At 48.9% G+C, this 23,260-nt stretch overlaps 2 protein-coding genes across 7 annotated transcripts in view; one reads left to right on the top strand and one right to left on the bottom strand.

Annotated features, from left to right (window-relative positions):
* Nucleotides 1-11,687, bottom strand: part of PPP1R14D (protein phosphatase 1 regulatory inhibitor subunit 14D) — a 25,127-nt gene extending 13,440 nt beyond the window's left edge. The window contains exons 1-3 of one of the 5 annotated variants that reach the window (XM_055435971.2): nt 11,555-11,687; nt 9,027-10,678; nt 7,530-7,668 (exon numbers count right to left, since the gene is read on the bottom strand). In XM_055435971.2, coding sequence (XP_055291946.1) covers nt 7,530-7,540 — 11 coding nt within the window. In that variant the 5' untranslated portion in view covers nt 7,541-7,668; nt 9,027-10,678; nt 11,555-11,687. Of the gene's footprint in view, nt 1-7,529; nt 7,669-9,026; nt 10,679-11,146; nt 11,290-11,554 lie in introns of those variants that run through there. The other 4 variants (XM_055435970.2, XM_088839792.1, XM_055435972.2 and 1 more) reach the window with 4 other exon arrangements.
* On the top strand, nt 11,437-23,260 carry SPINT1 (serine peptidase inhibitor, Kunitz type 1). Of its 2 annotated transcripts, none has more exons than XM_055435967.2 (11): nt 11,437-11,562; nt 11,848-12,366; nt 18,948-19,075; nt 19,329-19,467; nt 19,564-19,734; nt 19,911-19,937; nt 20,274-20,399; nt 20,513-20,563; nt 21,515-21,685; nt 21,906-21,953; nt 22,376-23,260. In XM_055435967.2, exons 2-11 carry the CDS (start codon nt 11,910-11,912, stop codon nt 22,579-22,581), a joined length of 1,524 nt encoding a protein of 507 aa, XP_055291942.2. In that variant the 5' UTR covers nt 11,437-11,562; nt 11,848-11,909; the 3' UTR covers nt 22,582-23,260. The 2 variants fall into 2 exon arrangements, with proteins under 2 accessions (XP_055291942.2, XP_055291940.2); XM_055435965.2 differs by having other exon boundaries at nt 11,514-11,649.

Below are 23,260 nucleotides of genomic sequence, written 5' to 3'. Positions count from 1 at the left end.
GCCGGAGTACCAGGACAGATAGTCTGCGCTCCGCAAAGATTCCACGTACTGCCACTAAGACCCAAGGCAGTCAAATAAATATATATGTAAATATTAAATGAGATGGTGTGTGTAAACATTTAGCATGATGTTCAATACAGAGTCCTTTCTCAACAGACATCCTTTCTCTTCCTTTCTTTGCCTTCTCATCCTCCCTGCTTTCCCCATGAGGCTCTGTCCATCAAAGGCTGGCTCTGGAATTTCTCTGCAGTGGCTTCCTTCCTGACCCTCTCTGGAAGAAGGTGGCAATAAGAAGGGGGTAGGGAGGCCTCAAAAATACAGCCTGTAGACTCGGTTGTTACCTTGATGACATGTTACACAGTGTGACAGGCATTATTATGATAGTTCCCTCCCCATTCTGTTTCTGTCTCCTGAAGGGTTCAAGAGCCCTTTCAGGAAAAGGAACCAGATCAAAAGAGGCCATGGTTTTGTTCATTCGTTAACTCATTCATTTAACAAAGACTTTATGAACTCCTCTGGTAGGCAAACATTATGCTCAACACTGGAGACTGGTGATTCAAAAAAGACACAGTCTCAGCCTTCATGGAACTTACAGTCTAGTGTAAAAATAAACATCAATCAACTAATCAAATAAATGTAAAACTGCAACTATATTTCTTTTCTGAAGAAAAGGTAAGGGGTGATATCGAATGTCTATTGAGGGTATGACCTAACAAGTGGTAACATTTGGATTGAGTTCTGAACGATAAGTAGGAGTTAACTAGGTACAGAGGAGAGGAGGGAACTGGCAGAAGGCACAGCATATGCAAAGGCCCTGTGGCAGGAGGAAGAGAGTAAGCACCAGGGACTGGAGAAGGTCAGTAGAGCTGGAACAAAGAGAGGACAGAGCAGAAATCTGCTGGTAGTCCAGTGGTTAAAACTCAGTGCTTTCACTGCTGTGGACCCAGGTTCAATTCCTGGTCAGGGAACTAAGATACCACCAACTGCAGTGCAGCCAATAAATAAACATTTTTAAAGAGATAAGGGAGGCAGAAGTGAGTCTTGAGGCAGACAGGGTGGATCTATCCACTTAGGTCCCTGTGAACCATGGCGAGAAGTTTTGTCTCTATCCTAAGAGCATTGAGAGTCACGGCAAAATCTTAAGCAAGGGTGGTTGGGCAGACTAACATGTTCAGATTTTGAATAGAGAGGGGATCAGAGGGTGCAGAAGTCCTGAAGGTCAGTGGGGAGACCACTGCTGTAGGGCTTGACTGGGGGAGGTATTGCTGGTGACAGTGAGAAGTTGAGGATTGGAGAGCTATTTAGGGGGTAATATTTAACAGAACTTGGTGATGGATTGGAACATGCAAATTTCATGAATGCCAATACAGGAACACAGGTTCATACATGGGACCTCTCTGAGCATATTTCCTCATCTATAAGCTGGGCGTTGGTAAGACTCTGCAGGAGCACACAACACAGCCCGAGATGCTCGATGGCACACAAAGAGTAATGCCCATTCTTTATGTATAAGTCTCCTTATTTACATTCTTTCATCTCAGCATTGACCTATGCGTGTCACCACTCATCAGTAAGTTTGCCCAAGATAAGGGAACTCAAGTTTCAAGATAAGAAAAACCACCGGGACCACAGGTTCATATCAGGGTGGGAAAATAAAGAGGGTGCAGCTTGGGCAGAGGCGAGGGTGTCTGCCCTGCTGTCCCAGCCAGGCCTGGGTCCAGTGGTGGAATAAAATAAGCAGCAAGCAGGCCCCATCAGAACTAGATGTTCTCTATTATTTAAAAAAAAATTTTTTTTGACCATGCTTCTTGGTTCTTAGTTCCTCAACCGGGGAAGGAACCCTTACCACCTGCAGTGGAATGCCCCCTGGATCACCAGGGAAGTCCCTAAAATACTTTATAAAAAAGAAAAATACAACCCACTCCAGTGTTCTTGCCTGGAGAATACCAGGGACGGGGGAGCCTGGTGGGCTTCCGTCTATGGGGTGACACAGAGTCGGACACAACTGAAGTGACTTAGCAGTAGCAAAAAAGGTATAAACAAGGGAAAGAACTAATTATTTATCATGCAAACAAAGACCAGGCTAGTTAGACTGCCTAGAACAAATGTTAGCTTTGTTTTCTGCCTTCTTTAGGACATCCTCAGGGTTACCTCTTTGAGCAGAGTAGATGCTGGGTTTCCAGCTTCAAGTTTGTGTGTCCAAAAAGAAGAATGGGTTCAAAGGAAAAGGGCACATGTGCTAGCTGACCCAGAGATTTCAAAGTGTCTTACCAAACACATACCCAGTAATGCCAATTATATTTCACAGGTCACCACAGTGATAAGAGAGTCTACAAAAAGCAATTATTGTACTAAGCAAATCACTAACTGGAATCCACCTCTGTACTTTTTATGAGCAAATTGAAAGATGTACCATCAACGGAGAAGAGATATATGCCTCTCTTACTTTTGCTTTGTTAACAAGAATACATTTGAAATTGTCCATGAGTATATAAAATTATATTATGTATAATCAAATTTTCTTGATACAATAAACCTTTTTGATCATCAAAAAAAAATAATAACAGGAGGGAGGTTCAGCAGGGAGGGGACATATGTACACCTATGGCTGATCCATGTTGATGTATGGCAGAAACTAGCACAACACTGCAATTATTCTTCAATTAAAAATAAATTAAGAGAAAAAAGAAAAAAACCACACATTCATTTTTGAAACATTTCTAAATTTTCTAAAACATTAAAAAATTCCTGTAATCCTGCCACACAAAAACCACCACTGCTAGCATTCTGGCAAGTTTTCTTCCAGTCATTTTCTATGCACATATATCTAACATAGTTGAGAAAATGCTACATATAATATATAATTATTTAGAAAACTTTAAAAACTATTATTCAAGAAATAAATTTAGCAGAAACACTCACAGATATAGATGACAGACTTGCGACTGCCAAGGGGAAAAGGGTAGGAGAGGGTTGGACTGGGAGTCTGGGGATAGTAGATGCAAACAATTACATTTAGAATGGATAAACATCTAGGTCCCACTGTACAGCACAGAAAACTATATACAATATCCTGGGATAAACCATAATAGAAAAGAATATAAAAAAGAAGGCATATATGTGTATAACTCAGTCACTTTGCTATAGAGCAGAAATTAACACAACATTATAAATTAACTATCAACTATACTTCAATAAAAAAACAAGTTTAAAAAAGACACATTCATTGTAGAAAATTCTGAAATATAGATACAAGAAGCGTAAGTTATCTGGTATATTTTCCATTTCTTATATGCATTTACTTATTTTGGATTTTCATGAAATTAGATCATTTTGTAATATATGCATACTATTTTAAAACAACTTAATTTGAATAGTTTTTGTATTGTACATATCTTTTTCAACACTGCAGCATTTTTGAAAATTTAGACTATGACTCAACGTAAGAAATTAATTTAACTTCATGACAGACACACATACAAACATGAAATGAAAGTATCTTATGAAACAAAACTTATTTTTATTTTATTTTTTTCAAATGCTCATGGCGAGTCACTTTGTTTTCAAGACTCACTAATGGATTCCAACCTGTTCTGTTAAAGGCAATTCCATGATCTAGTTACTCAGTCCTCTGCTATTAAAATCAGGGATTGCTATCAGTTTTTTTGTGTGCCATTATAAATATCACTACTTTGAACATCTTTGTAACTATTCCTTTTTTTTAGCACCCTGTGTTCCCCCCCCCCCCTTTTAGGGAAATTCTAGAGACTTCTTGAAAGGTTGTACCAAATAAACTGCTTATAGTTTGATATCCTAATCTTTTCAATTAATGAATATGTTAGGGCTTCCCAGGTGGCTCAGTGGGTAAAAATTCCACCTACAATGCAGGAGACACAGGAGACTCAGGTTCAGTCCCTGGGTTGGCAAGATCCCCTGGAGGAAGGCATGGCAATCCACTCCAGTATTTTTGCCTGGAGAATCCCGTGAACAGAGGAGCCTGGCGAGCTACAGTCCTTAGGGTCACAAAGAGTCGGACACAACTGAAGCAACTGAGCACACAACAGTATAATATTACATAACAAATTACCCCCAAATTTAGCAGCTTAAAACAATTGTTGAGACGCTCAGTCATGTCAAACTATTTTGTTACCCCAGGACTGTAGCCTGCCAGGCTCCCCTGTCTAAGCGATTTCCCAGGAAAGTGGGTTGCCATTTCCTTCTCTCCCAACTCAGGGGTCGAACCCATGTCTTCTGCATTGGCAGGCAATTCTTTACCGCTGAGCCACCAGCAAAGCCTGCTTAAAACAATGGGCATTTATTATATCAGTTTCAGTAGGTGGTTTAGCTGACTCCTCTGGTTCAGGGGTTCTCAGAAGGGTGCAAGCCAGCACAGGCCAGTGTTTTGGTCAGACATCTGTTCCCTGCCATGTGGACCTCTCTAGCGGGCTACTCACCACATGGCAGCTGGTTTCCAACAGAAAGAGGGCACTGAGAGAGGGAAGGGGACAGCTAGGACGGAAGTCACAGGCTTTTTGTGACCTAATCTAGGAAGTGATATCCCATGACTTGCTCTGCTGCATTCTGTTCATCAGAGGCCAATCACTAAGTCCAGCGACACTGAAGGGAGGGGATTACACACACGAGCATGAATACTGGTCGGTATGGATCACTGGCGATCATTTGGACGTTATCTACCACACTGAACTATTGTGAACGTTTTCAACATTAGCAGAATTCTTCAAAAATGCCCCTTTTAGGAAATTCCCTGGTGGTCCAGTGGTTAGGACTCCACACTTTTACTACTGAGAGCTGGGGTTCAGCCCCTGGTTGGAGAACTAAGATCCCACAAGCTGTGCACCACGGCCAAATAAATAAAGCCCTTTGAGGATTGCAGCAGTATCTGAAGGGACTTGTCTCTTTTAAATGAAGATTAAACCAATGACAGTAGCCTCACCTTGACAAGTATTCTATTACTTTCCTCAAAAATCCTTGGCCCTGCATTATCAAGGGAATTATTGGGCTTTAGGTCATTAAAATACAACTTATTTAGCTATAATCATTAGATATACTAGTGCTCAGTCGCTCGGTCATGTCTGACTCTTTGCTCCCCTGTGGACTGTAGCCCACCAGGTTTCTCTGTCCATAGGATTCACCAGGCAAGAATACTAGAGTGGGTAGCCATTTACTTCTCCAGATAATCAGAAAATTAGTACTAAAAATTGTTCTGTAAATATATTGTCCCCCTGTTTCAGTTATTGCCACAAAACGAACTGTTATTGGAGCAATGGGTTTGCCTCTCAGTGGGTGTCAAGCCAACAGACACAATCAAGCCAAAGATTGGAAGAAGGAAGGATTTATTATTATTTGCAGCAAGTCAAATTAGTACTTGCCTTGGGGATTCCCAGGTGGCGCTGCTGGTAAAGAACCCACCTGAGTGAGAGACGTAAGAGATGTGAGTTCGATCCCTGGGTCAGGAAGATCCCCTGGAGAAGGAAATGGCAACCCACTCCGGTACTCTTGCCTGGGAAATCCCATGGACAGCGGAGTCTGGTGGGCTACAGTCCATAGGGTCACGAAAGAGTCAGACATGACTTAGCGACTAAACAACAGCAATAGTAGCAAGTTAGGAGGAGACCAGGGAACTTTCTCAAAGCTACCTCTCCCTTAACAGCAAAATTAGGGAAGTTTTGAGCTAAAGGTATATGTATATGCTTTATCACAGGACTGCTGTTGGACTGTCTTCACTGTTCTGACATTTCTTTGTCCACTCAGGATCCTTGTTACCTACACCTGTTCAAGGGCAAGTACTGTGGCCATGGGGGCTCAAAGAGTCAGACATGACTGAGCGACTGAACTGAACTGAAAGTGTTGGTCGCTGAGCCGTGTGCTATTCTTTGCGACCCAGTGGACTGTAGCCTGCCAGGCTCCTCTGTCCATGGAATTCTCCAGGCCAGAATACTGGAGTGAGTAGCCTTTCACTACTCCAGGGGATCTTCTCCACCCAGGGATCGAACCCAGGTCTCCTGCATTGTAGGCGGATTCTTTACCAGCTGAGCCACAAGGGGAGTCCAAACTGAACTGAACTGATATGCATATTCATGAAGAGGCTTGAGCAGAAAATTCTGCATAGAATTAGGTCAAAGTTTTAGGAGTCCAAGTCTTGGTGGATTGAAATCCGGAGGGTCAGGATCATTATTCTATCCTCCACCAGGGTGGGGGCCTTAGCTCCAACTGGAGTCAAAGGTATATTATTATGTATATTCCTTGAGGAGGAACTAGGACTCTGCTTTATCACAGGACTATTGTTTGACTGTCTTCTCTGTTCTTTCTTTCCCTTCTTACCTAAACCTGTTCAAGGGCAAGCACTGTGTCCAGGCTTCGGTCACGAAATGAAAATGAAAGTCGCTCAGTCGTGTCTGACTCTTTGCAACCCAGGAATTCTCCAGGCCAGAATACTGGAGTGGGTAGCCTTTCCCTTCTCCAGGGGATCTTCCCAACCCAGGAATCAAACTGGGGTCTCCTGTATTGCAGGCAGATTCTTTACAAACTGAGCTATCAAGGAACACAAAATAACTTCAGCCAAAATGGCTTCTCTCTTTTTCCTTCGGCTGCTCTGCATAGCTTGTGGGATCTTAGTTCCCTGTGTAGAGATTAAATTTGGGCCCCTGGCTGTGAAAGCCAGGAATCCTAACCACTGGACCACCATTGAATTCCCCCCAATGGCTTCTCTTATGTCGAGAATGCCATTCTTGATTCTCTTTCTTCAGGGACTCCCTAACTTAGCTGCTTAGATAAGCTAAGATATCTGCTCAGATATCACCCCAAAATTTAAAGGCTTAAAATGAACACATTTGCTCATGATTCTGCAACATGGGCAGGGCTTTGGAGGTGTAGCTAATCTCTGTTGGAGCGAGTCAACTGGGCCTAAGGGTGAACAATGGTTTAATGAAGCTACTCAGCTGGGGTGGCTGTGAGATAGCCAGACACCTCTTTCTCCCATCACAACCTCTCATCCTCCGGTCTTGCTCTCCTCCGGTGGCCTTTCTCTCCCTCAGGATTGTCAAACTTCTTTACCTGACAACTGGTTCTAAGAGGGAAAATGCAAGCCACAAGGCTGAGGTTTGAAAGCCATGTGGCATCACTTCTACTCTGTCCTATGGTCAAAGCAAGTTACAAATTCAAAGTGAAGGGAAAGGTAGACACCAGCTCTTGGTGGGAGGAGCAGCATGCATTTACAAGGAAGGTGAGGTCCTGTCCACCATCGTTGATAGCGGTCTTTGTAGCTAGTTCATTAAACCTACTTATAGAAACCACCAGACCACCATCCAAGATAAGGCATTCAGTGTTCCTTTTCTAGTGTGGTGTTAAGGAATGCTTGTTCTCACCAAACCACCCACTCCTAACATCAGTGGTTGGTACTGGTGGTATTGCAAATATGAAGGAAGCCCATAGCATAAACCCTGGCTTTTTCTTCCCCAAGTTCATATAGGGAGTGTGAACCACATGGCCTAACAAAAGAGCTAACTCACCTGGACAGCATCCTTGGACCTGCAATGTACAATCAGAAAACAATATCATCTGCGGGAATTCCCTGGTTGCTTAGTGGTTAGTGTTCTGGCCTTTCACTGCTGTGGCCCAGGTTCAACCCCTGGTTGGAGAACTGAGATCCTATAAGCCACACAACATGGCCAAAAAAGGAGAGAGAGAGAAAAGAAAACAATATCATCTGGAAATGCTTTGTAGGAAGATAAGTCAGAATCACAGAAAGGGCCCAATATTGGTAGTCAAGAGACCTGAAGTGTAGAGATGGTCTCTGCTACATATTAGCTCTGTTTATCTCTGAACAAAACAACGACCGACCTCTGGGCCTATATATAGGACATACAGCTTTCTATATGTAAGGGGAAGGGCTTTAACTGAGACTCCCAGTAGCTCTGACGCTTTCTGCCTCTCCATAAACCAAACTTTATGAACCCACCCAGAGGATAGCTGGCTCTGTACATACTGCTAGAGAGGCTCTTGGGAGTCACTGAGGACCTGAAGAGCAGGGCTGGAGGAGGGAACCACATGCCATGTGCAGGGTGGCCTGGAGTACATCTGCAAGCTGGTACAGAGCCCAAAACTACGGTAGCAGTGGCAACAGACAAGACGGGATGGATGTGAGCAGTTACTGAAGATTGCCGCCACCCAGGGCTGGCTGGATATTTTCAAGGGAAGCCCAAGGAAAGGCAGGGGGCACAGAGATACTGGGACAAAGTGGCTGGGTCAGTGAGATGAGGAGAGAATGTGGAAAAAGAAGAAATGCGGGGCTAAATATGATGAATGTGAAAGCTGTCATGATGTATTTTTCTTGTTCTCATGGAAACACTCCATGCTCACCTAAGGAAACTTGGTAATAATTTCTAAACTAGAAAAAAGAAAATGTTACCCTATATTTTCATCATTCAAATGCCATCACCTTTACCGCTTTGGTGAACTTAGTCTTTTTCCCTTCATGTGTAGTTTTCCTCTTTAGGATGTAACAACCAGCATAAGGTAGTGTGAAAAGTGTACGGTTTTTTTTTTCAATATATTTATTTGACTGTGCCAGGTCTTGCGGCACACAGGATCTTTGATCTTCCTTGCAGCATGTGGAATCTATTTTCCCTGACCTGGCATCGAACCTGAGCTTCCTGCACTAGGAGCATGAAGTCTTGGCCACTGGACCACCAGGAAGTTCCCAAAGTGTAGTTTTTGATGTCTGAGATAGTTGAGATAAAATTCTGACTCTGTCACTTTTTTCAGGTAACATTTATTGAGCACTCAGAGTCAAATGTTTTCTCTGTATTAACTCATTCAATTTTCATACTAACCCTAGAAGTTCCATGTTGTATACAAGAAGGCTAAGGCACAGAGGAGATAAATAAGTTGCCAAAGGCCACACTACAGTTAAGTGGCAGATGAAAGAGTTAAACCCTGTAATCTGAGTCTGAAGCCCACAAGCTGAACCCCTATAGCGTCTTGCCTCCGACTCTTCACTACCTTACCTTGGTGGAGTTTAGTGAGCCTCCCTGCAAAGTAGAAACTATTCTCAGAGCTGTTGTGAGCAACAGAGGTCACAGATGTCACACATCTGGAACCCAGCAGGCATCTCAAACTGTGGCTGGACCACCACTTGAAAATCTGTTGATTTTTCAAGGCAAGTTGATCTGAGCTGTGTGGAATTTCCAGCTGAAGTCAGAATTGAAAGTGCAGTAAAAGCCCAGTGTTAGGTGCTAAAGCAGTCGACTTATCCTGCCTTATCCTGCCTGAACTCCAATCCCGGATCTGCCACCTGTCACGTGACCTAACAAGTTTGTCCAGCTGTCTGAGCCTACTTGCTCATTTGTAAAATGGGGATAAAATTAGTACCTACTTTCTTGGTTTGTTTTGACTGAATGGGGCAATGTGTGTGAAATACTTGGGAACAGGTTTTGGGCATTATCAGATGTAGGTTTGTGTAATGGTATATATGATGGAAGTAATGATTAACCTGTAGTAATATTACTATCAGAGAAGGTAATGGCAAGCCACTCCAGTACTCTTGCCTAGAAAATCCCATGGACAGAGGAGCCTGGTAGGCTACAGTCCACGGGGTCGCTACTAGTCGGACAAGACTGAGTGACTTCACTTTCACTTTTCACTTTCACACATTGGAGAAGGAAATGGCAACCCACTCCAGTGTTCTTGCCTGGAGAATCCCAGGGATGGCGGAGCCTGGTGGGCTGCCGTCTGTGGGGTTGCACAGAGTTGGACATGACTGAAGCGACTTAGCAGCAGCAGCAGGAATATTACCATAGGGTAAGTCTTCTGTGTTAGGATTTTTGTATGTATAGGTATTCAAGGAAGCAGGAATCAAATCTCAAAATTCTTTCTTTCCAGTAACTACACAATCATATGCTTCATTCCCCAGCATACCATCTGTGTTCCCCACCGTGCCTGGGGCAGTGGAAAAAACCCAGAAAATTCAGAGGGGAGACAGACTACAGATTCCCACACTCGATACCCATACCCAAAATGTGTGCAACTATGGAATGTTGCAGTTAAGCTAGGAAAAATACTGAGGGTCGGCTACAGGATCTAGTGGGTAAGAAGACCGTTCCCATTGGGCTGGGGTTTGTTAAGTCATCATGAAGGTGTGGAATCTCTCTTTTTTAAAAAAATTATTTATTAACTTTTTTTGGTTGCGCTGGGTTTTCATTGCTGCCGGCCACTCTGTTGTAGTGCAAGGGTTTCCCATTGCTGCGATTTCTTTCATTGCAGGGCTCAGACTCTGGGTGAACAGGCTTCACTAGTTGCAGCTCGTGGGTTCAGTAATTGCCGCTCATGGGCTTTAAGCTGTTCCTGGCATATGGAGTCTTCCTGGATCAGGACTTGAATCTGTGACCTCTGCATTGGCAGGTGGATTTCTATTCACCGTACTACCAGGGAAGTCCGGTATGGAATCTCTTTCGAGGAGAACATTATCAGGACCAATATTGCTCTGTAAAGAATAGCCTTTAAGAGGAGTTCTTCACTCAGGAAAAGCAATGAGCCTGGTTTCAAGGAGTCCAGGGCTCAGTGAAGGCTCAGGTACTTTGGTGATCTGGAACCTCTAGCTTCCAAGGATGTTATTTTACTGAAAGAAAGAATCAGCTCCTGACCAGGAGCAGCACCCCACCTGGTGAGAGAGGAGAGAAATTCTGTGCTCCAGAGAAGGGGATCTGCTGACCAATGAAGCTAACTCAGCTCCAACAACGAACCGAACGGAAACGTTAGTACAAAATGAGGAAGTGCCTCAAAACAAAAGGAACCACTGAGGATCAAGCAGGGAAACATGGCCCGGGGAAACCTCTTGTTTGTCAACTGTATCAGAAAGGAGGGTTTCCAGAGCTGACAAAGGTGGTAATAAGCCAGCAGGCATCCGGGATTCCAGTTATCAAAGGTGCAGCCACACAGTTCCTGGGATCTCTTCCCGCCACAAGATGGAAATGACTTTCCGAAGGCTGACTACGACAGCGAGATCACTGGCATCGGGCATTCCCCCGTTTCTTCTCCCCCAGCCCCTTCCCTAGCGCCTCGGGCCTGGGTCTGGGAATGCTAGCCCGGACCGGAAGGGGAGTCGGCCGCCTCTGAGCATCTGACCCACCTTCAGGTGCCAGACATCGTCGGCGCTTCCCGAAGTGTCTGGGCCTCCAGGGATAGGGGTGTACTTCTGGGGCGCAAGGAGCCCCGCGAAGTGGGGACCGGGGCGGGGCGCGCCGGCCTCTGAGCCTGTTTGGGCACCAGGTTGCAGAAGCAGGGTGGAAGATGGCAGGGTTTGGGGGTAGGCGGCCCGGAAGCCCGGGCTGCAGGGGCGCACCGGGCGTGGGCGGGGCCGGCGACGCCGGGGTTAATGTTCGCCCCGCCCCGGCCGCACTGACTCAGTTTCACCAGAAACTAGAGGGGTGGAGGTGCCGGAACCTCAGCGCACCCGACAGCTGGGCGGAAACGGCGGTACGAGCGGCGCAGGAAACCTGGACCGGAACCTCGGCAGGCCCGGCCCCACCCCACTCACCTGCGCAGGTAACGCGGGCCGAGGAGAGCCAGGAGGAGGCGGAGCGGGTTCGGAGCATGTCTGGCCCTTTGTTCTGCGCCGGTGCGTGTGTCCGGGTACGTGAGCTCTTTAGCCGTCCGACCGGCTGCGGGGTCACCGAAGTGTGCGTGGGAGGACCGGGCCCGCCTGCCCGTCTTCTCTCCAGGGGTGTTCGTGCTCCTCGGTCCTCCCCTTCACTTCCTCCCGGCCGGCCCTCCTCCCTGGAAGTCTCTGGCTGATCCGATGTCTCCTCCTCCGTCCCCTCCCTCTCGCAGGTCGCTAGCACCCTCGGAGCCCAGAGGCCCGCTCTGTGAAGGTGACCCCGGTGGGGAGGACGATGGCCGGGGGCCGCCTCTCCCAGGCCCGCATCCCAGCGGTCGCCGTGTGGCTTCTCTGCGCCCTCGTCCTCCGGGGCGCCGAGGCCGGGCCGCCGCCGGTGACCCCCGGTCTGCTCACGGCCGACGGCTGCCTGAACCGCTTTACCCCCGGGGTGCCTGATTTCGTGCTCGACACGGACGCCTCCGTCCGAAACGGGGCCACCTTCCTGCGCTCCCTCACCGCGCGTCGCGGCCGGGACTGCGTGCACGCCTGCTGCAGCTCCAGCGACTGCAATCTGGCGCTGGTGGAATTGCAGCCCGACGGCGGGGAGGACGCCATCGTCTCCTGCTTCCTCATCAACTGCCTCTACGAGCAGAACTTCGTGTGCAAGTTCGCTCCCAGGGAGGGTTTCATCAACTACCTCACGCGGGAGGTTTACCGCTCCTACCGCGAGCTGAGGACCCAGGGCTTCAGAGGTAAGGACGAGGGTGCCAGGATCTGGGGAGACTCGCAAAAGGGACTGGTTATAGGGTCCTGCGCGAAGCATCAGAAAGGAGTTTGGAGGAGAGACACCCATTCGATCCTAACTCATCCTTAGAAGTAGGCATGGTATAAACAGTAAATTAAGAACAGGCTGGCTCCTGAATTCAGGATGTTGAGTGGGCGGGTGCTCTGGGATGTGTGAGTGGAAGCAAGCTCCTCGGGATTCCTACTTTGACCCCAATGGGCCAAATCAGGGAATGAGCTGTCTGGAGGCCAGCTGGTGACTAGATAGATAGATACTCCAGGCCGAGCACTATGCTAGGTACTTGCGGCTCTGTCAAGTGGACCTGGTGAAGGCTGGGCTCCTCAGGCTGGGTCTGGGATTGGGTCTAGCATTTCTTGTACTCCTCTCCCCAGGTTCTGGTCTTTAGTGGTCTGGGGAAAAACTGCCAGACCCCCAGAGTCTAAAGAACAAGCCCAGTTGGGGGTGACCCAACTGGGGAGGAGGTGGTATTGTGAACACAGTAGCCTAAAGGCCCTGGGGTCCAGGTAAGGAGGGTTGCTGGATGAGTCAGTCCACTGGTATGTATACCTGGTAGGGGAAGGAAGTCAGCTGTCCAGGCAAGGGTGTGTGTGTGCGTGTGTGTATACTCGTGTGTTCTCATAAGCCTGGCAGAGCTCTTCCTGCTTAAGATCTAGTAGCCAAGCTGTCTGCTCACCTTGTTTACTTCCAGGATAAGGGCAAAGTGGGGCCACGGCTCCTCCTCTTTCCTCCTGGGACTGAGCAGTTAGCTGGGATTGGGGTCCCTCTAGAGACCTTCGTTCCCCATTCTCTCTACCTGTTGTTCTGGCCAGGTGGGTCTCCAGGGCAGGGATGGGTCCTACTGATAACCTCTGTTAGTACTTTACTGTTTGCTGACTGCTATGCCACTCAGCCTCTCACTTAGGCATCATGACAATCACCTCTGAAAAGGGTGCTATTAGTAGTCATTCCACTTTTTAGATTAGGAAACTGACTTCCATCTTAAATATATACCATCCACAAATGGGACTCAACCCCAGGCAGGACCTCCTACAGGGCTGCTCTATTTCTCACACAAGACCATCTTTCTGGTAGAAACCTGTCTCTGATCCAAGACAGCCCAGTGGACAACAGAACCAGAGACTAGGGAGCCCAGGGGTCAGGCTGGGCCTGGTCGGTCTCAGTTCTCGGAAGTAGAGAAAGGAGTTTTCCTCTCCAGCCTTTCCTCTTCTCCCTATCCTTTCAGAAGCTCTGGATCTCTGAGAAGAGGTGGGGTGGAGATTCCAGGAGGGGGACACTGTCTCCAGGCTAGGCTGGGCTACTGAGTCCCAGTGGGCCAGGGCCTAAGCCTGTTTCACAAGGAAGCAGCAGGGAGTGTAGGTGGTGATGACCTAAGTGATCCGAGCTGCCTGCCCTCCCAGATCTGACAGAACCCATCGGAGAGCCAGCACTGCAGGGCCGACGCCTGAAACTCTGGGGTCTGGTCAGGAAGCTGAGCTCGACAGAGCCTTCCTCATCTGGGAACCTCCCCACCTCCTGACTTGCCTGGCTGGCACAAGACAGGATGGAGTGGGGATTTCCTGTCCCATGGGGTGCTGAGTAGAACTTGGACATAGTCTGGCCCTCAGGCCGTTTCCGGGCACCACAGTGTTTGGGGGAATGGGGGATGCTGTGTGCATGTGTCCAGGAGTCCATCTCACCTGAGTCGCACTAGAGAGGCTGAAAGTACAAAGAGGGTCAAGCCATTATGGCCTTCTGGAAGCTGGGCTAGGGTAGGCAAAGTGGGCAAGAGCTCAGGACTTCTGAACCTTTGGTTCTTGTACTGGGAAGAGCCCTTCCCAGGGTGGGTTAACCTGTTCCCCTTTCCCTGCCTGTGCCCAGGTCAGTCCAGTCCAGATTACTGGGGCCTGCTAAACACCCTGCTCTTTCCTCCTCTCCGCTTCCCCTATCTTCCCCATTCTTGCATTGGAAGAGTGTCTTGGAAGATGGAGACTGTGTTTCACTGGAGAGTCCTGAGGCCTGACGGCTCGGGGAGGGGCCGGCTTTATTGCTTCTCTGGCCCTTTGCTCTCTCTGGGTGGGAAATAAGGAGCGGTATCTGTCCAGACATCTGCTCCTTGCTTGGAGAGGACCAGCCTTGCGTGTGTGGGTAGACATTGCTGATTTAGCCCGAGGTCTGATATGTCACTCTGTTTGTGACTTCTACCCTGAGGCCAGTGGGGCTAGCCTATCTTTCTGCTAGGTAGACTGCCAAGTAGTCTGTCTTGTTTCCCCTTGTGGACTGCTGATTACTTTCTGGAAAATGTAAGGAGGGAGGGAAAGGCTCCTCCCAGTTCACTGCCCGCTTGGCTTGGCCTCTCACCTCAGGGCCTGGGCTAGCTCTCAATGAGCCTTCAAGCCACCAGGTTGGGGCTTGGTTCCTGGCCCTGCTTTCCTGGTCTTATAATGGAGGTTTCCTTTTCTCATTCCTGTAGCCTCTGCACCGCTTGGCTTGTTTCTCTGTGAAAGTTCTCCCCTCCCATCCCTTTGCTGTCACTGTGTGTCCTGGTCTTTTCACCTCTGGTCCACCCTCTGTGACTCCCCTGTTGGCTCTGCTTTCTCTGCCTCATCAAAGAGAGGCGGAGACGCAGCCCTATGATTCAGCCTTCTATCAGTTGTTCTTATCTTTTTACCTTCTCTCCTTCCTTTGAACTCTTAGATTTCACTAACCTTCTATGGTGCCTCTGTGAAGGGCAGGTTGGCAGGATCCACCAAAAGTGTAAATGCACATAACCCTCATCACAATTCCACTTGCAGAAACTCATCTTGTGGCTATGCTTAAACATGTGTAAAACAACTTACCAGCCAGCCACTCACTGCACCATTGTTTATAGTAGCAAAGAATTGGAAACAATCTCAGTGTCTGTTAACACATCCTATAATTGGATACTGTGGTGCTGTTTTAATCGTAATATTAATAATAAACCCTGAGGCAGCATCGGTTAGTTTTTAGTAGGGAGGGAGGAAGGTAGGGAAGAAGGACCTAAATCAAGAGGGATTGAAGGACTGGTTAAATGTGTTAAAAGTGCTATGCAACCAAAAGTATGTATTACTATGAATGATTTCCAGCATATATTAAGGGAAAAGCAAGATGAAGAACTTGCATGCTTATGAATTCAATACTCTCCCTCCCGATAGTCACACATACACACGCCCCCAAACTAGTAACTGAGAATACCTCTGGAGAGAAGGTTTGTTCGTGTCCTTATGCTCAGTCATGTCCAGCTCTGCGACCCCATGGACTATAGCCGATCAGACTTTTCTGTCTATAGGATTTTCTGGGCAAGAATACTAGAGTTGGTTGCCATTTCCTTCTCTAGGTCCATGTATTGAGTGAGTGAAGGGAGTGAGTGAAGTCGCTCAGTCGTGTCCGACTCTTTGCGACCCCGTGGACTGTAGCCCACTAGGCTCCTCCATCCATGGGATTCTCCAGGCAAGAATACTGGAGTGGGTTGCCATGTATTACCTAAGCTAAAAACAAAATTGAAGATTATAAAAGTAATAATAAAAAAAAAGTCATCCTTCTAAGCAGGTATGACCTGCAGCATGGTGTTTTGGTGTTTTGGAGAGAGTATGAATCAGACCAGGGTTCAAATCCCAGCTCTGCTGTTTAGAAACTGAGCAACCCTAGACAAGTCATTTAACCTCTCTGGTATCAGTTTTCTCACCTGGAAAGAGGAGCAAGAATGCAGTTGTGGCAGGATGGTTAGGAAGGTAGGCGATATAGATGGGGTCAGCAAACCTCCTGTGAATATTCATATAGTAAATACTTTAGATTTGGTGTTGGTTACAACTGTTCAGCTGCTGTTGTAACATGAAAGCAGCCATCCACAATTTGTAAACAATGTGGTAAGGCTGTATCTTAATTTATAGACACAAATTTGAATTTTATGTGCTTTTCATATGTCATGAAGTATTGTTTAAGAATTCTTTTCAACCGTTAAAAAATATGACAGGTTGGGCTAAATGTGGCCTGCAGGCCATAATTTGCCAGCTCTGATAAGATACTACAGATGAAGTATCTGGTGTGTGCCAGACACATTTTTTTTTCTTTTAATTTTTATTTATTTAATTATTTTATTTTTGGCTGTGCTGGATCTTCATTCCTGTGCATAGGCTTTCTCTAGTTCCCAAATGGGAACTACTGTCTAGTTGCAGTGTGACCGCTTCTCTTGTTGTGAAGTGTGAGGTCTAGAGTCCAGACTCAGTAGTTGCGGTCCAGGGGCTTAGTTGCCCCACGGCATGTGGGATCTTCCCAGACCAAGGACTGAACCTGTCCCCTGCACTGGCAGGCAGATTCTCAGCCACGGGACCACCAGGGAAGTCCTCTGGGCACACTTTCCACCACCAGCAGCTTTGTTAGTGTGACTCTAGGTCTTTCTCCACCTCTGGCTTCCCTGGAGCTCCCACTGCACTGCTCCCTCCCTCAAACTCAACTTCGTTATGGCCAAAGCCACATGTTCCTGCTAGATCTGGTTTCCCTTCTGCCCGTGCCCGGGCTCTCCGTTGCCAGTTCCCCAGAGCCTGTCAGGCACAGCAGCCTGAAGCGTCTCCCCAGCACTGTTTCTTACACCCTCCTTTCTTCTCTGTCATCATTCAGTCGCTGAGTTGTGTCCAGCTCTTGGTGGCCCCATGGACTGCAGCATACCAAGCTTCCCTGTCCTTCACTGTCTCCCAGAGTTTGCTCACACTCATGTCCATCGAGTCAGTGATGCTATCCAACCATCTCATCCTCTGTTGCCCCATTCTCCTCCTTGCCTCAGTCTTTTCCAGCATTAGGATCCATCCCTAAGCTATCCCTTAATTCAGACTGCTTCTGTTGCATCTGCCTTGAACTACTGCACTGGTCCACTTGCTGGCCTCCTTGTTCCGTAGAAATAATTCTATTCCAGACAGATGGGTAAACAGCTGCTGCCAGGAGCTTAGGAATTCCCCTGCTACCCTGGCCCTTGGCCTTCCCTTAATACTTCTAGACCTTGATCAGGCTTTTAGGGAGGTCAATGTCTAGTGCAGACTGGGCCTCCAGGACTCTGTGCCACTATTCATGGCCAGTGTCTGTCCCCTTTCTGTACCACCAGTTGTTAAGTATTTGAATGTCAATCCTGCTGTGTCCACATGCCCTGACCCAGTGTCCAGGGCCCTTGGAGATCTGTCTGCCCCAGCCCAGCTGGTCTGCTTAATGTCCACCAAGCCAGCCTTGCAAATTCTCAACTCCTTGTTTTGGCTCATCATGTTTTCTGCTGTCATCAGCGACACAGAACATTCTTCCCCACAACCAAACAAATAAAAATAGAAGAATTTTAAAAATCCTTTGTCTCAAAAAAAAAAAAAAAGAAAAAGAAATCCTTTGTCCCTTCTTCACAAAGCCTTGCCTTTTCCCTCTAACTTGCTGTGGTCTTTCCTTTCTTTAAACATCCACTTCCTTGTCTTGTACATGTACCACAAACCCCTTCATCTTGGTGGGTCTTTTCTCTCATTTTGCTTCTTGTGGCTGGGTCTTAACCTCCCTAACTGGACCATAACACCCTCAAGGGCAGTGTGTCAGTTTCCTAGGGCTGCTATGCCAAAGTACTGCAAAGTGGGTGGCTGAAAACAATAAGAATGTATTGTCTCAGTTCCGGAGGCCAGACGTCCAAAATCAAGGTGTCCACAGGGCCACGCTGTCTCTGAAGACCCTGGCTGAAGGAGGGTATTTTGTGTCCCCTTGTAACTGGAGGAGGCACCCTCTTCATGCCCAGTCATCATGGGACACCAAGGCTTGACACAGTGCTGCCCGGGAACTCTGTGCTTAAGGCCTCTGTCCGGATGGGCTTCTCAGCAGTGATCTGGGCTGCAGAGAGAGGGGTGATGGTGTTAATTACACATTAACTTATCTGACTTTTCAAAAGTGTTGTTACTCTAACTTTAAAAAAAAATGTTTATTTTTTAATTTTTATTTTTATTGGTTTTTTTTTTTGGTTGCACCGTGTCTCAGTGGTGGCACGTGGGTTCTTTGATCTTCCTTGCAGCATGTGGGTTCTTTCTGCAGTTGTGGCATAAAACTTAGCTGAAGCATGTGGGATCTAGTTCCCTGAACAGGGATCAGACCCAGGCTCCCTGTGTTGGGAGTGCCAAGTCTTAACCACCTGCACCACAACAGAAGTCCCCTGACTTTGAAAGCAATTAGCACAAGTACCTGCTTATTGTAGAAAATAGGAGAATTCCTCCTTCCAAATAGATGTGTGTATATGTATATATACACATATATCTTGTTTTTTTTTTTCCTAAATGGGATCAGATGGCAATGCGCTCAGTTATTTGCCTCAGAAAGTGGCTTTACAACATTAGAATGTCTTAAGTGTGACATATCTAAATGGAGGACAAGAAGATGGTTTCATTGTGAAATTGGATCTGTGTCTCACCAGACTGCTGAGTCCTAGGTTGGTCCAGTTGCCACCCATAAGGCACCAGTCCCTCACTTGAGGAGGGATCCTGCCCATTCAGGAGAGTTCACCTTACCTCACCTTCCTCCCAGGGTCCCGGATCCCCAAGGCCTGGGACGGTACAGACTTGAAGGTACAGCCCCAGGAACCCCTAGTGCTGAAGGGTGTGGAGAACACAGACTGGCATCTACTGCGGGGTGACACAGACATCAGGGTAGAGGTGAGGCACTCGGCTGGCTCCCGGACCCACCTCAGCTCGCCAGGGCTCCTTTCTGGGGCCATAGGCCCAACTGTGGCTCCAGGTGGGATGGGGTGGATAAAAGCCGAGGATCCATTCAATACCAAGACCCTCTGCTCTCCCCAGTGACGGGGGGTGGTGGGGGTGGGGCGGGTGGGGAGTGGCTTTTTGGGAAGGCCTGGAGAAGCCCAGGGGCATCAAGCAGTCCCTGCCTGATGGCCATTCCTGTGCTTAGAGGAATGATCCAGACCAGGTGGAGCTGTGGGGACTCAAAGAAGGCAGCTACCTGTTCCAGCTGACGGCGGCTGGTTCAGACCAGCCAGAGAGCACGTCCAACGTCACAGTCACTGTGCTGTCCCCTGAGCAGACGGAAGGTGAGGAAGCGGAGTGAGGAGGCCACCCTGGGAGCCACCCCCCGCCCCAGTGGACTGGCCCTTCAGACCCCCCTGACCAGCTTCCCTCCCTGCCAGAATACTGCCTTGCATCCAGGAAGGTGGGCCGCTGCCGTGGTTCCTTCCCCCGCTGGTACTACGACCCCACAGAACAGATCTGCAAGAGTTTCGTTTATGGCGGTTGCCTGGGCAACAAGAACAACTACCTTCGGGAAGAAGAGTGCAAGCTCGCCTGCCGCGATGTGCAAGGTGGGCCTTTGCAAAGCAGTGTTGGGGCTCAGGTGACATTCCCCCAGGGTAGCTGTTCTCTCTTCACAGATCAGGGAGGTGGGCGTGGGAATGCCCCCATCCCTAGGCCCCCCATCAGCTCATCCCTGCTGGGGCCTGGCCCTGCCTCCTCTCACTTCTCTGTTTTTCTCTCCTAGGTCCCTCAGCAGAAAGGCATCATCCAGGTGGGCTTTGCTCCTTTCCCTGTTCCCCTCACCCCTGCCAGCTCTCCAGCCAGTATCAAGTCCAGGCCCCTGCCCACACCGCCCTGGCTCCACAACTCATTCCTGCCCTCAGAACGAAGGCCCACAAGTGCCTTACCTGCTGCAGGATCCTCCCATCAGCCTTTGCCTATTTTGTGTGTAGGAGGGTTTGAGGGGCAGGGGTGGAGAGGGAACAGGGGCTGTGTCATGATGCCGCCTGGGGGTAGAGAGGGCCAGGTAGATGTTTGACTCACGATATTTGCTGGCCTCTGCACCCCCACCTGACCTCACCCTCCCCCTGGCCTCACCCCTACCCAGTGTGTTCTGGCAGCTGCCACTCCAGCAAGTTCCGCTGCGGTGATGGCTGCTGCATTGACAGCTTCCTGGAGTGTGACGACACTCCCGACTGCCCTGATGCCTCTGACGAGGCCACCTGTGAGAAATGTGAGGCCTGGGGATGGAGGGCGGCGGGCCGGGCAGGGCAGATCCAGACCACTCACCCCACACCTCTGCGAGGCCCTTGTCAGGTCTGCACCTCTGATCTTTCATCTTTGCAGACACCAGAGACTTCGATAAACTCCAGAGGATCCATTTCCCCAGAGACAAAGGTGAGTGTGCTGAAGGGGCCTGCTGTGGGTACCAGGCTGTGGGCAGAAAGCTGGGGGCAGGGGTGTCCTGCGCTTTTCTTTCTGTGTTTCCTAAGCATCAGACATCCTCTTAACACCTTCAGAAATTCTTATATTTTTTTAGGCCGTGCCGCATGGCATATGGAATCTTAGTTCTCTAACCAGGGGTTGAACTCATGCCCCTTGCAGTGGGAACTCAGGGTCTTAACCACTGAATTGCCAGGAGAGTTCCAACACCTTCAGAAATTTAACCATGCGTACATATCACTGAGATGTTATTGATTTAACTTAACATATTACAAAGGAAATTTCAGGGACTTCCCTGGCAATCCAGTGGTTAAGACTCCACACTTCCAATGCAGAGGGTATGGGTTTAATCCCTGGTCAGGGAACTAAGATCCTGCATGCTACGCAGCACAGCCAAAAATAAATAACTGAAATTGGAGATTAAAAAAAAAACAAAGGAACTTTCACGTCAGTACTGTAAATGAAAAGCCACTATTATACGCCACAATTTGAGATTTGCTTTTAAAATAAGTATAATAAAACATGGTAACAAATTTTAGCTGGACGCTGTTGGCTGCCAAGGTTCAGACTCTGAGTCTTGTTTGTTAAAAGGCAGACCATCAAGTGCTGGGGAGAAACCGAGACCTTGATACAGTCGGGAATGCTGAAAGAAAATTAAGAAATAGTTATAGGAGTCCGCCTAGGGTAATTCTGGACCCAAACTTACTCTCCTGCATTTATCTTCCTTGCTTCTAGCAACACTGCAAATGGCCCAGATATTTCTGGGGCCCCCGGGGCCCTCACTGAACCACAGCCGTCCCCAGCCTGAGGAGGGTCAGGGGGTGGCGGGCAGCAGCCATGTGGAGCCTAGTGGTGGCGGGGAGGTCCCACGGACATTCACACCTTCGTCTGCTCCTTACCCTGCAGGGCACTGTGTAGACCTGCCAGACACGGGACTTTGCTCAGAGAGCATCCCTCGCTGGTACTACAACCCCTTCACCGAACACTGCGCCCGCTTTACCTACGGTGGTTGTTATGGCAACAAGAACAACTTTGAGGAGGAGGAGCAGTGCCTTGAGTCCTGCCGTGGCATCTCCAGTGAGTGGCACAGAGCGGGGCTGGAAGCTGGGGAGGAGAAAGGCCGAGCTAGAGCATTCAGCTCTGTCCCAAGGCGGGGACTGGTCACGCCGTGCCCTCAGAGCATCGGAGCTAAGGGTGGGAGAGGATGCCAGTGGGGTGTCTGGGGCACTACTGGTGAGCAACTGAGTCTTCGAACCCTTCATATTGACTTATCTCCCCCGCCTCCATTGTTTTGTAGAGAAGGATGTGTTTGGTCTGCGGCGGGAAAGCCCCGTTCCCAACACAGGTAAGTGCCCCATCTGCCTGTCACCACTGAGTAGGTATCAACTCAAAGATCGACTCCACTCAAGTGGTTGTGAAAGCCTAAGGCTGTGTTGAGAGGATCCTGAGGTTGGCTAGAGGGACAGTGGTGGTACCTGCTGGGGTAAAGGGGAGAAGGATAGAAATACATGCCAAGTCTGCGGGCCATCAGTGTCCTCCCCACATTACCTGCAAGCAGAGTGACCTGGAGCCAAGACCCATCAGCATCCCTCCCACCAAGCGCCCAACAGAGTAGTTCCAGCCGCTCATATGCCCAAGGTCCTTATTCCACCACCACTACCACACCACCCCCCGCATCCATTGCCGAAGTCCCTTTGGTACAGAGTAGGGGTGGGCGTCAGAAGCCAGCAGGCTCTGGGAGTGCTTCATCCGGCCCTTCTTCCCCAGGCTCTGTGGAGGTGGCCATTGCAGTGCTCCTGGGTACCTGCATCGTGGTGGTGATCGCCATTCTGGGTTACTGCTTCTTCAAGAACCAGAGAAAGGGCTTCCACAGACACCGCCACCCTCCACCTTCCACCCCCAGCAGCTCCAAGGTCTCCACCACTGATGACATGGAACACCTGGTCTATTACCAAACAACTAGACCCCTCTGAGCCTAGGGCTTCTCCAGGGCTCTCGCCATCTCTCACCTGGCCCTGCTTCCTAGCCAAGACGGAGGCCTGGGCTGGGCAAAGACTTCGGGACCAGACTTCTCCAGCCTGTTTGCCAGGCCTGTTCTGCCTCCAAGGCCAGGGCTCCGGCCCTTCTTGGAGGGGTCTCAGCTAAGTCCAGGCTACTTGTTCCTGAGAAAGCTCATGGGTCTGCAAGGAGCAGAAAACCTTTGAGCCAGGAGTCCCAAAGAAATGGGCCTCTCCACATAGGATTTCAGAGGAAGTTGGAGTTTTGCTTCCTGTTCCAAGCTGCCTGCCCCCATCCCATGACCTTGGGAAGGGGCCTGGGACAGCATCAGAGGCTGGAGGCCCCAACCCTTTCCTCCACAGCTGCCCCTCCCACTCTGCAAAGTCCAGGGCTCTGGTCGTGGGGAGCCTGAGAGGAAGGACTTCCCTGTATATTTTGTGTTGTACAGAGTTGCTTTTTGTTTATTTAATGCTGTGGGGGGTGGGTGAGAGGAGTGGGAGGTGGCTCTCTGGCCCCACCTCTTCCCCTGCCCCCCACAGTAAGCCCCAAGCCAGCCCTGCCCGCACACGGAGCCAGATCCTCTGCACCCACTGGGGCTCCCTTGCTTCCACAGGCCAGAGTCCACTCAGTGGAATAAAGTGATTTATTCTGTGA

Source organism: Moschus berezovskii, chromosome 9 (genome assembly GCF_049115385.1).
Source record: "Moschus berezovskii isolate FMDL1 chromosome 9, NW_MosBer_1.0, whole genome shotgun sequence".
Taxonomy (NCBI): Eukaryota; Metazoa; Chordata; class Mammalia; order Artiodactyla; family Moschidae; genus Moschus; species Moschus berezovskii.
This window is presented reverse-complemented; position numbering and strand designations above follow the sequence as displayed.

What these genes read in the sequence shown, in the direction of transcription:
- SPINT1 (XM_055435967.2), top strand. Translation starts at nt 11,910, where the DNA reads ATGGCCGGGGGCCGCCTCTCCCAGGCCCGCATCCCAGCGGTCGCCGTG. An exon ending in CGCCTGCCGCGATGTGCAAG is followed by an intron (nt 19,735 to 19,910) that starts GTGGGCCTTTGC and finishes TTTCTCTCCTAG; the next exon opens with GTCCCTCAGCAGAAAGGCAT. An exon ending in CGAGGCCACCTGTGAGAAAT is followed by an intron (nt 20,400 to 20,512) that starts GTGAGGCCTGGG and finishes TCATCTTTGCAG; the next exon opens with ACACCAGAGACTTCGATAAA.